Below are 13262 nucleotides of genomic sequence, written 5' to 3' on the forward strand. Positions count from 1 at the left end.
TAAAAAACCTTCAGCAAACATCTTACTTAATGTTAAAAGGCTGCTTTCCCCTAAAATCAACAAACTGGCAAGGATGCCTACCCTCATCACTCCAAATAATGGGTCAATTGTATAAACACTAAAAAAGTATAACATAAAGTATAAATTCAGTATAATTATAAAATGGTCTCCAAATTTCCTGCCCCCAGTTGTCTGCTTTGTATAATTGCCTCCCCTTGAAGGTGGATAAGACTGTCAGTATGATAGCTTTCACTCCTGTGATTATGTACCATTTATGAAAAAATGAAATTTGCAGATGTAATTAAGATCCCAAATCAGTTTATTTTGAATTAAAATGGAAATGATCTGGGTGGTTTGACTTAATCCTGCAGAAACCCTTAAAAAGCACGAGTAAAATGTTCTCCCGCTGACCTTAAAGAAGATGGAAGCCACACGAGTTCTGCAACATTCAGGAACTGAACACTGCCAACAACCTGAATGAGCCTGGATGAGTACCCTGAGCCTCAGATGGGAATGCGGCATTGGCAGATCCACTGATTGCAGCCATGGACGCCCCGAGCAATGGATTCAACTAACCCATGCCCAGACTCCTGACCAATGGAAATTGGAAGATAATAACTGGGTGTGGTTTTAAGTCACTAAGTCTGTGGTACTTTATTACTCAGGAATACACAACTAATATACATACCATTCACAATACCATCAAAAATATAAAATAATTGGGGATAAATCTGACAAAAGATATAAAAGATCTGTACACTGAAAGCTTCCAAACATTGCTGAGACAAAGTAAGGATCTCAAAAAAGGAGATGTGTATTACCTTCATAGGTTGGAAGACTCAATACTTGTGAGAAGTCAGTCCTCTGCAAATTGATCTATAATTTCAACTCAATCCTAATCAAAATTGCAGGAGGCTTTTTTGGCATATATAGACAAATTGCTTCTAAAATTTATATGGAAATGCAAAGGTCCTAGAACAACTGAAACAATTTTGAAAAAGAAAAATAAAGTTGGAGCACTAACACTTCAAGTACCCAGAACCTACTCTATATGCTACAGCAATCAAGATAATGTGGTATTGACACAAAAACCATCAAATAGAACAATGAGAGTGGAGAGTCCAAAAACAGACCCCCATACATATTAACAACTAATTTTCAACAAAGGTACAAAGACAATTAGTGAAGAAAGGATATTCTGGGACAAGTGGATATCCACATGCAAAAAGGTAAATTTTGAGGTAGAACTCATACCACAGTAAAAAGTAACTTAAAATGTGTCATAGATGTAAATGTAAAACCTTAAACTATAAGAGCAAAAGAAAATGTGACAGAAAACTTGTGACCCTGGGTTTGGCAAATATTACTTTGTTATGACAGAAAGTACAATTCATAAAAATATAAGTTGATAAAATAGGCTTTATCACTACTAAAAATATCTTCTCTTCAAATGACACTATTAAGTGAACTTAAAGACAAGCCACAGGTTAGGAGAAAATATTTTCAAATCACATATATGACAATAGACAAGTATCAGAATTCATAAAGAACTCTAAAAATTCAACACTAAGGAAACAGACAATTTGATTTTTACAGCAAGCAAACAAAAGTTTTGAATGGTCACAGATATACAGGAGAAGAAGAATATATACAGACAGGAAATAAGCATATGAAAAAATGATCATCATTAGTCACTAGGGAAATGCAAATTAAACCACAATAAGATACCACTACACACCTATTAGAATTGTTAAAGTTAAAAATATTGACCATACCAATTGTCCATGATATGGAAGAATTAGAACTCTAATATACTAGTGGGAATGTGAAATGATACAACCACTTTGGAAAATTGTTTGACAGTTAAATGTATACCTACTGTCTTAGTCCAATTACACTACTATAGTAAAATATCATAAACTAGGCAGCTTATAACCAACAGAGATTTATTTCTTACAGTTCAGGAGGCTGGGAAGTCCAAGACCAAAGTGACAGATTCAATGTCTGGTGAGGCCTGCTTTTTGGCTCATAGATGGCACCTTCTCACTGTGTCCTCACATGATGGAAGGGGCAAGGTAGCTCTCCATGACCTAATAACCTCCCAACAGACCTACTTCTTAAGACCATCACATTGCTGATTAGGTTTCAATGTAAGAATTTGGGGGGAACATAGACATTCAGACAATAGCATCCACTAACTTATCCAACCATTTCATTTCTAGGTATTTACCTAGGAAAAACTGAAACAGATGTCCATACAAAGATTTGCACGCATTCTCTTAAGTAGCTTTACTTGTAATATCAAAAAATTAGAAGCAACCCTAATGTTCATCAACAGGTAAATGGGTAAACAAACTATGGTGTACCCATATGACGGACAACTATTTAGCAATAAAAAGAATGAATTATTGATACATACTACTATAGTTGAATCTCAAAATAATTATGGTGAGTAAAGGAAACCAGATGCAAAAAGCATACATTGTATAATATAAAAATTCTAAGAAATGAAAACTAATGTAGAACACATTCAGCACCCAGATATTCATTTCTAATATCATTTTTGATAAAATGAATCGAACTTCCTTGGAGATATGGCTGATTCTCAGACCTTAACAGGAAATATACAAGATGAGTCTGTGCACCTTGTAACACCAGAAAGTAAGAAAGTGTGCGCACACAATAACGGGAGCATGGCAGGGCACAGGAGCCAACTGAAAGAGCTCCCAATGTCCAAAGCTGGAACAATTTGAGCAACAAAATATCAATGAATCCATATTGAAATAAATAAAAGACTGAATAAAGTAGTAAATGGGTGAGAATAGGTACATCTTTCATGCAGAATTTCAACTAAATTATGTAGTTGCTCCACTGTAAAGGTATAGCTAACTCCTTACTCCCCCATACTCCTTAAGTGACTCATAGTGACTTCCTTCCAAAGAGTACAGTATGGAAAGAGAGAAGAATGAATTAACTGTGCAGTAGAGAAACCTGACAAACACTGGTTCAGCCAGGTGATCAAGGTCAATATCAACAGTCATAAGTCATATTGACAGTATGTACCTTTGATTTAATGTGATTAATATGGCACTTTACCTCTTTGATTTTCCTCCTCCAAACCCATGACCTAGTCTACTCATGAGGAAATAAATACATCAAATTCCAGTAGAGGAGCATACTACAATATACCTTACCAGTACTCCTCAGGACCGTCAAGGTCATCAAATATAAGGCAAGTCTGAGAAACTCTCACACCCAAGAGGAGCCTAAGCAGACTTGACAACGGTGAAATGAACCCTGGACGGGATCCTGGAAGGGAAAAAGAACATTAGGTAAAAACCAGGGAAATTGAAATTTAACAATGTATCAATATTAGTTCATTAATGGTAACAAATGTACCCTATTAATATAAGATGCTAGTAATAGGAGACACTGTGCAAAGGATATATGAGCACTCTCTGTTAATCTGTTCAATTTTCTGTAAATCTAAAACTGTTCTGAAAAATTTTAAATTTAAGGCAAACAGACCTAAAAAGCATATATCTAATATAATGCTTAATAAATAAGATATGCATTTTTTAAAAAATCTAATATATAGTGACAGAAGATTAGTGGTTGCTAGGGGAGTGGCGATGGTAGTAGGGGAAGGGGAAGGGAAAGAACAGTATGAAGGGATTAAAAAGCAGCACAAGGTACTTTCGGAGCCAAAGTGTATGTTTATCATTTTGCTTGTGATGGTTTCACAGGTATATACATTAAGTCAAGTCAAAACTTTTTTTTTTTATTTATTTATTTATTTATTTTTTTTTTGAGACAGAGTCTCACTTTGTTGCCCGGGCTAGAGTGAGTGCCGTGGCGTCAGCCTAGCTCACAGCAACCTCAAACTCCTGGGCTTAAGCGATCCTACTGCCTCAGCCTCCCGAGTAGCTGGGACTACAGGCATGAGCCACCATGCCCGGCTAATTTTTTTGTATATATATTTTTAGTTGGCCAGATAATTTCTTTCTATTTTTAGTAGAGACGGGGTCTCACTCTTGCTCAGGCTGGTCTCGAACTCCTGACCTCGAGCAATCCACCCGCCTCGGCCTCCCAGAGCTAGGATTACAGGCGTGAGTCACCGCGCCCGGCCTCAAGTCAAAACTTAACAAATTGTGCAGTTTAAATATATGCAGCTTGTTGTATGACAGTTACACAAACAAAGCATTTTTTTCAAACTATAGGGGAAAAAAGCTTCCAAATTTAAATATTCTTCTCTAAAAATAAATTTCAGAATATATGGAGTTGGCCCCATTATGCTTGAATTTAATCTGTGAATTCTGTTTTATTCAAAGATTCATATATTCAGGGAGTTCCTGTGCCAACATTGCTTATTACTCAGCATCAAATTTCATGGAATAATGGTGATTCAGGACATGCTGGGCATCTTTATTATTGTTTTCCCACTTAAAGATTTTCAGTCTTACGGAAACAACCAAGCCAAACTATCTGGCTTAAGGGAATTTTTATAACCAACCAAAATTAAGCCAAATATAGTTTGTCAGATTTAAAATGAGGCCAATTGTCAATTTTTTAAATTTATTATTTTATTTCAGAATATTACAGGGGCACAATTGTATTGGTTACATAAATTGCTTTTGTACTATTTGAGTCAAAGTTACAAGTGTGTCCATCCCCCAGATAATGCACATTGTACCTGTTAGGTGTGAATTTAACCATCCCCCCTCCCCCCTTCCCCTGCTTGATTTCTGTTCAGTTTTGCTACCATATGTGCACATGAGTGTTGATAGATTACTTCCAATTTAATAGTGAGTAGTACATGTGGTGTTTGTTTTTCCATTCTTGTAATACTTCACTTCGAAGAATAGTCTCCAGTTCCATCCAGGTTGTTATAAAAGGTATTAGTTCACCATTTTTTATGGCTGAGTAGTACTCCATGGTATACATATACCACATTTTATTAATTCACTCATGTATTGATGGGCACTTGGGTAGATCCCACATCTTTGCAATTGTTAATTGTGTGGCAATAAACATTTGAGTGCAAGTGTCTTTTTGAGAAAATGACTTTTTTTTTTTTTTACTATTGGATGCCCAGTGAACATACTATACCTGCTTGCTGGAATTCTTTTTACCCTTCCTCTACCTGCCTAACTCCCACATATCTAAAACTAGTCAGTCAGAGTAAACTAGTTGCTAGAACAATCAACTCCAAAACCCAGTGGCTTAACATGATAGAAGTTTATTTCTCACTCATGTAGTCCCGCCCAGGTGATTCATGGGTCCAGGCTTCTTACTTCTAGTGGCTCCGCTCATCCTGCAATCTTGGAGTCTTCCTCTGTATCCTCTATACCCAGCTAGACAAACTGTGGGCATCAGTATAGATAGGACCCCTAGGTCCTATAAGGAAACCTGCAAACAATTAACTCCATTTTGAATAGGATATATTTAAGATGATGTCAAAATTCCCAGTAGTCTTGGGTTTGGCACTCAGATTATTAATTTATGACTCTGTAACTGAAATATATATTATAATACTCTGTCTCTCTCTACTGTCTTCATGAATTTAGAGGTGCTTTGTTTAAAAAGGTCAGAGACAATTATTTTTAACAATGAGAATATTGAAAAGAGAAAAATACTGTTCAATGTCTCTATGGAGGATTCTATGATGTAGACAGGGTATAAGCTGGAGCGAAAAGAAAAGAAACTTTTCTTAAAGTGCTACATTTTAGAAATTGGAACGCATTCCTTAGGACAAATCAAAGTATGGCACAAAATCCAAATTTCCCGCACAGTAGAGAAGTGTCACCGACTGTCTTCCACTTCCAAACTTCTCTGTCACATTGAGGGCTGTTCAAGAGAAATTTGGAAGCACTCACTTTTATGGAATTCATAAGGGACAGAATCAATTTTAAAGTATTTAGGATGATCTTTGATACGTTTATTATTCCAAAAGATAATGTAGCCACACTTCTTCCTCTGTGTTAAATCTTTACAAAACTGAAAGCCTAAAAAGATTTATACAAATTCTGCTACTGATAGAATCTATTCGTTTTTCCAATTTGATTGGGCGTAAGTTTTAATTTGTAGTACAAAATCTAATATGTTCAGGAGGTCCCATCCCAAAGCACCTGCTCCTCAGAGTGGCATTCAGACTAGCAGGTGGAAATACCAACTCCCGATTTTCAGATCTGGTCCGCAACTGGTGTTGGGAGGGGCTTTGGGCGGGGCCTCCAAAGAGGGAGGAGGCGTTGTTAGAAAGCTGTGGAGCGGGTCTACGGCTGTCGCTAATCTAGTTAAGCCTTGTTGTATTTGAGTGTGAGAGGACTCCGGTGTGTTGGTATCATTCTCAATGAGAACTAGCTGCACTTGGCTTTTGAGTGGAATCTGCAACCAGAGGCGGCTCATCCTCCAAGATTGCTGAGAACTGTGAATCTGCAGAGATGATTGTCACCTGCTGTTGGGAGCCGGCAGAAGCACGACTCTTCCCGAGAATGGGTTGTACCGAGAGGTCCGACTAGCCCCAGGGTTTTAGTGAGAAGGGCAGTGGAACGTAGTCAGGGATTAGGAGCTAAATGGCATGCACGGGTTTGAAGCCAGAGGAAAAGTCGGGAGATGAGCCGCGCGTAATTGAATTGCTCTCACAGCCGCAGCCACTCCAGTGCCGAACTTGTGAGTACTCTGCGTCTCCTGTCCTAGGACAGAAGCCGGAGAACTCTCTCGGAGAACTCTCCCAGTTGGGAGACAGATCCCCGCAACTACCTTTTCCTGCCCTCCCCACTCGCTGCTGGGATGTAACGACCGCCACGCTTCCCCTGACGACAGGATGGAGGGCAAGGACAGGAGCTGACCAGCGCCGCCCTCTCCCACCCCCGACTCGGGAGGTGGAGATCCCCGGGGTCCGGCCAAATTCAACACCCATTTTCTCCTCCCTCTGCCCCTATTTTCTCGACAACCCCTCCTTTTCCCTCCTCCCTAGAGACGGGGGAGGAGGAAAGGGGAGTCCAGGTCGTCATGACTGAGCTGAAGGCAAAGGATCCCCGGGCTCCCCACGTGGCGGTCAGCGTGCCCTCCCCCAGCGAGGTCGGATCCCCCCTGCTGGGTCGCCCAGACCCCTTTCAGGGGACCCAGACCTCAGATGCCTCGCCTGTAGTCTCGGCCATACCCATCTCCCTGGACGGGCTGCTCTTCCCTCGGCCCTGCCAGGGACAGGACCCCCCAGACGGAAAGACGCAGGCCCAGCAGTCGCCGTCGGACGTGGAGGGCTTATATTCCGGAGTTGAAGCCACAAGGGGTGCAGGAGGCGGCAGTTCTAGACTCCCAGAAAAGGACAGAGGGCCGCTGGACAGTGTCTTGGACACGCTTCTGGAGCCCTCGGGTCCCGGGCAGAGCCACGCCAGCCCTCTTGCCTGCGAGGCCACCAGTCCTTGGTGCCTGTTTGGCCTCCAGCTTCCCGAAGATTCCCGGGCTGCCCTCACCACCCAGGGGGTGTTGGCCCAGCTCATGAGCCGGCCGGGGGGCAAAGCCGGAGATAGCTCCGGGACGGCAGGTGCCCAGAAGGTGCCGCCCAGGGCCCTGTCACCGTCCCGGCAGCTGCTGCTCCCACCCTCTGGGAGCCCGCCCTGGCCCGGGGTCCCGGTGAAGCCGTCTCCGCAGCCCGCTACGGTGGAGGTGATGGAGGAGGAGGGCAGCTCCGAGTGTGAGGACTCGGAGGGTCCCCTTCTGAAGGGCAAACCTCTAGCTCTGGGAGGAACCGCGGCCCGGGGAGGAGCCGCGGCCGCAGGAAGCGTCGCCCTCGCCCCCAAGGAAGATTCCCGCTTTTCAGCACCCAGGGTCGCCCTGACGGAGCAGGACGCGACGGTGGCGCCCGGGCGCTCCCCTCTGGCCACCACGGTGATGGATTTCATTCACGTGCCCATCCTGCCTCTCAACCATGCCTTCCTGGCCGCCCGCACCCGGCAGCTGCTGGAGGGGGAGAGCTACGACGGCGGGGCCGCGGGAGCCAGCGCCTTCGCCCCGCCGCGCGGCTCGCCCTCGGCCCCGGCCAGCGCAGTCGCGGGTGGCGACTTCCCCGACTGCGCGTACCCGCCCGACGCCGAGCCCAAAGACGACGCGTTCCCTCTCTACGGCGACTTCCAGCCGCCTGCCCTGAAGATCAAGGAGGAGGAGGAAGGCGCGGAGGCCGCGGCGCGCACCCCGCGTCCATACCTGGTGGCCGGTGCCAACCCCGCAGCCTTCCCGGAGTTTTCGCTGGCGCCGCCGCCGCCGCCTCCAGCGCCCTCCTCCAGGCCCGGGGAAACGGCGGTGGCGGCCGCACCCGCCAGTGCCTCTGTCTCGTCGGCGTCCTCGTCGGGGTCGGCCCTAGAGAGCATCCTGTACAAGGCGGAGGGCGCGCCGGCCCAGCAGGGCCCATTCGCGCCGCAGCCCTGCAAGGCTCCGGGCGCCGGCGCCTGCCTGCTCGCGCGGGACGGCCTGCCCTCCACCTCGGCCGCCGCCGCCGCCGCCGCCGGGGCGGCCCCCGCGCTCTACCCGCCGCTCGGCCTCAACGGGCTCCCGCAGCTCGGCTACCAGGCCGCCGTGCTCAAGGAGGGCCTTCCGCCGGTCTACCCGCCCTATCTCAACTACCTGAGGTGAGGGCCGGAGCGGGGCGCGCCCCGAGAGTCGCGGGGGTAGCGGGCGGGCGGGCAGCCGCAGCTCGGGACTCCGCTCCTCCGCGTGGCCGCGAGGGGGTGGGCACCGGCACGGGGCACGGGGCAGTTTGCCTCCCTGCTTCCCTCTCCCGCTCCTCACTCTTTGGGGGAGGCTAAGGAGGCGCAGAATATGCCATTTTTGGAGCGTGCCTGCCCGAAAGCATTTTTAAAAAACTTTCTGAATCTTCGAGATTGCGAAGCAGGACCAACCCTGATTTAAAATGTGCAGCGTCACTCCAGGTCCGCTGTAGCCCAGCGGAGCGGAAAGGGTGCGGCGAGTTGGGGGCTTCATCGAGGGCTTCATTTCTTAGAGGAAAGACAGTTACCAGGAAAGGCTGTCTGGGAGAGGAGTTCAGGCACCGGTCCCCCGGGAGGGGGGACTTGATGAAAGGTGGCCAGGCGGAACCGAAAGCAGAACCATCTTAGGTATTTGGACAATTTAACGGCTCAATTTTCATACGAATTTCGAGATTAAAGTTAATTTTAGTGTGATAGGTCTAAATTGTGGATTTAAACATCAATTACTGCAAGTGTCTCTTTTTCTAATATTGAGATTCGCTATAACTGTTTTGATATTGAGTCTTATGTGTTGTGAAGGCAACAGTGTCAGTGTTGAACAGTACTTTAAAATGACAAATACATATGCTTGTTTAAGTAAACAATTATTACAGGGTCGTGTTTTGAAAAACTCAAAACAAAAGCATTTCTAAGTATAATTGAACTCTTAAACCAAACCATGTTTATTGCTAACTAGCAGAGGAAGGACATAACATTTCGTTTGTCAAAAACTAAATTACTTCTTTATAAGGAATTTTATAGAAAGATTTCTTTTTAACAAAATAGACCTTAGCTTTCCTGAACATAAAATTATACACTAATTATTATTCTTTTATGTTGGTGCTACCGATGAATGGCTAATAATTTGCAAGTCTGATGAATCCATTTACAGGTAGTCTGTTACACCAAGTTTAGTTTGCATGTCTTTCAAGTGTGAGTGTATGCAGTTCTATTTTTAAAATCTCCTTTCACCCTGTTAATGCTGGTTTAAGAAACCTTTAGTATTAGATAGTGGTGCACCTAAAAATAAATGGAGTACTTTGTTTTGCATTTCAAGGCAGGATTCGGAAGCCAGCCAGAGCCCACAGTACGGCTTCGAGTCATTACCTCAGAAGATTTGCTTAATCTGTGGAGATGAAGCATCAGGCTGTCATTATGGTGTCCTCACCTGTGGGAGCTGTAAGGTCTTCTTTAAAAGGGCAATGGAAGGTAGGCTCCTTTCCCCTAATACGTTATTATTGGTTTAATTGTAAATGGAGACCATCTAATATTTTATAGATTTTAATTATCTCTCATTCTAAGAAATGGTGATTTTTCCATATAACTTAAAATATATGATGATATTTTAACAATGTGTTTTTATTTATAATACTCAAAATTGAATGTATTTGGATATTGTAATTGCATACTCTTTGACCAACACTTTCAATATTAGACACAAGTCATAATAATCTTGAGGACAGTGCTATTATTGTTTCTTAACTATGTAGCTTTCAGGAAACAGCTCTGTTCTAATTGTAATTTTTAACGTACCTATTATATGTAAAGCACTTTAAAATTTTGATTAAAAGAAAATTGGTAGTAGAGATTATGTACACACACATATATATAGCACACATATACATGATGTAGTTATACAATTTCTACATGCTTTTGTCTTTTCCCTATATGCATGTTTATGTAATACTTACACAGTGGTAATTCTAGACAAAATTTTTAAATTCTTTTTTTGTTCAGTTTATTTTTGTAAGTGTATAAGAGGATAGAAGTGAACGGTTTAAAACAAATGAAATATTTGGACATCACAGTAATATAATTTCTAAAGAAGTATTTTGCTCTCAGTAAAACTTTCATGTTTTTAAAATCATTTTAAATTATTTATTACTTCAGATTGACTTGCATGGTATGTTTCAGACTTTGAATTTCTCTTTCTACCTACATTAAACTCTCAGCAGCCAAACACATTTATATTTGAAGATAACAATACATTTAAAGATCATGTCATGTTTTAACACTAGCAATAAATGTATTTTATAATAAGCTGAAATGGAGTTTAAGGTTCCTTCTGGAGTGCTGAGATCACACCTAGGCAAGGAACCAAAGATCCAAATGTCATGTAGGCTTTTGTTTTCTGAGTTTTCTGACTTTAATGGCCCTCTTTTTATAAGCAGGAGAGAGTGGAGAACTGTCACTTTAAGGGGGCTTTCAAAGGAGTTCTTCATAAAAAGTATTTGCTTTGTATATTTTTAGAATGATTTTTTTCACAAAAGATGAATGTATTTCGCTGATGTTGAATGTATTCAGCTTCAGTGGGATTTAATTGCATTTTAAATTAATTGAGCTACTGTTAAAAGAAGGTACTTGAGAAAATGGGGCAACTGAGAATGGACTTACTTTTCCATTGATATCATTTAGTCACAGTTACAGATGGAAGTTCTTTGTGTGGAAAAGTCAGTTTTCCAGTGGGTAATTGGAGTTACTATCTTTTATCTGACTCTGGTTCTGGTTTCTTGAACATTACTTTCTGCATTAATATGATTTTCTCCCTTCTCAAGAGTCTCCTAAGAATAGTATAATTTATAAGTGAATGACCCTCTTAGAATCCCCTGAAGGCCACTTTGTCCTAGCCCAGCTCTTTCTTTTTACACATAAGCAGGTCCCAAAGACATAAATCTGAGTTTCCAAAGGTCACAGAACTAGTTAATAGCTGATTGTTAGTAAACATAGGTTAGATATTTTTTAAATTGCAATGCTTATAAAACAGGGATGGTATGAACAAATAGATATATGATAAATGTCATTTAATTTTCAGAAGTTACTTCATAAAGTGCATATGTATAAGAAGGAGCGCCCTAACTATAAAATACAAATGCTTTCACATAAGTATCAGAATAGCATCTAAAACCATAGAGGTGGTCTTCCCAAATTTAGTCTTAGAAAGCATTTGTTGGACTCCTACTGTTGGCATGGTCTTATAGTCTTCAGAAGTAGAAATGAAGCACTCTTATTCAGCAATGTTTATAAAGAGGAACTGAAGATAGATGTTGATAAATCATTCTTGAAACTAGAGTAAGATTATAAAACTATATGAGTAATTTCATTCATTCAGCAATTATTGTATACCTCTTATATTTAGATGTGACAAAAATACTCTTCCTCTCACTTCACCTTCCTGTGCCTTAATATAAAATGAGTATAATAACAGTAGCTACTTCTTAGAGTTGCTATAAAGATTAAATAAGTGAATATATGAAAAGTATTTAAAAGAAAACCTGGAATATTGTCAACTTCCACTAGTGTTGTTTTTACTTTCAAGGAGCTTATAATAGAGTTGAAATGAAGCTTCTCACTAAATGCCCTGATAAGCCATTCTGTAATGTGTATGAGATTTGTGTGGTTTGTGAGTTTGGGTGTTTGGATAGAGGGGAGGTGATTGTGGGCTGGAACATGTATATTTGAGAATGATGCGGGGAGGCTTCCTAGAAGATATGAACCTCATTATGGTTATTAAAGGAAAAAGAAGATCTCTGGGCATCGAGGAGAGCTTTTAAGTGTATATATTCAAAGAAGAGTGAAGAAATTAAAATTATACTAAGAGTTGAATATTCATATTAGGAACTTGTAAGAATTAAAGGTTGGGAAGTTAGTTTCTAATGTTTCAGTGAATTGGGAGAGAATTGGTGAAGTAAGGGAACAGAATAGAGAGAAACTTCTGGGAGTTTTCAGGAATGAGAAAGATAAGTAGAAAGACTTAATACCAGGTTTGCAATTTTAGAGGAAAGCAATGTTGTGTGATGAGCTGGTTCAGTCAAGGTGGAGCTATGTGTGCTGCCAATATGGCCAGAAGTTGAAAGTTGATAGGTAATGATATGGATATTAATGTTACCAAGGATAATGATAGCATTATAAAGTGCTTTCTCTGTGCCAGTTATTATTTAAATGTTTTACAGCTTTCAGCTTATTTAATCCTTATGATGTAGATATTATTATTACTCCCACTTTGCAAATGAGGAAACTAAGGCCCAGAGATGTTAAGCTGCCTTAATCACAGTTAGGAAGTGGTAGAGTCAGGATTCAAACCCAGGTGGTGTGACTCCAGAATCCCTGCTCTAGACCACTGTGTTTCCTTTCTCATAGTAGGAAATGTGGTCAAAGAAAAACAATAGAGAGTTGGAAGAAAAAAATGTGAGGTAAGCAATGAAACATCTGGGAAGGTAAAAGTGAATCCTAAAGCAGAATGCAAGACCAGGGGTGATGAGAAGTATGTGATATAAATGGATGGATCATATTAACTTCACACTTAGGGTAGTGATGGGAAAACATAATCAGGGGCCAAAAACCACTTTCACAACCTCTCTTCCAATTTAGGAGTAGGAGATGAAGTTACCCATGAAAGCTGGATTTTCTTTAATATAAGACAAGAGAGAAAAAGTAGAGAAAAATACCACTCAGGAAATGGGGATGTGGTGGGGGAGGGGAAGATTACCTCTTTAAAGCTAATTGAACTGTTCAAGATAT

The 13262-nt window shown here is 41.7% G+C and overlaps 2 protein-coding genes across 6 annotated transcripts in view; one reads left to right on the plus strand and one right to left on the minus strand.

The window, feature by feature from the left end:
• The window catches only part of LOC123641936 (guanine nucleotide-binding protein-like 3-like protein), a 60973-nt gene extending 52569 nt beyond the window's left edge, over positions 1-8404 (minus strand). Inside the window, exons 1-2 of the mRNA XM_045556880.1 lie at positions 8206-8404; positions 3195-3309 (exon numbers count right to left, since the gene is read on the minus strand). The gene's annotated coding sequence lies outside the window, so the exon portion shown is untranslated. The remainder of the gene's footprint in view (positions 1-3194; positions 3310-8205) is intronic.
• The window catches only part of PGR (progesterone receptor), a 78658-nt gene continuing 70973 nt past the window's right edge, over positions 5578-13262 (plus strand). For 3 of the 5 annotated variants that reach the window (XM_045556877.1, XM_045556876.1, XM_045556878.1), the window contains exons 1-2: positions 7012-8627; positions 9802-9953. In XM_045556877.1, coding sequence (XP_045412833.1) covers positions 7012-8627; positions 9802-9953 — 1768 coding nt within the window. Of the gene's footprint in view, positions 8628-9055; positions 9114-9801; positions 9954-13262 lie in introns of those variants that run through there. The other 2 variants (XM_045556875.1, XM_045556879.1) reach the window with 2 other exon arrangements.

This window comes from Lemur catta, chromosome 7, assembly GCF_020740605.2.
Source record: "Lemur catta isolate mLemCat1 chromosome 7, mLemCat1.pri, whole genome shotgun sequence".
Taxonomy (NCBI): Eukaryota; Metazoa; Chordata; class Mammalia; order Primates; family Lemuridae; genus Lemur; species Lemur catta.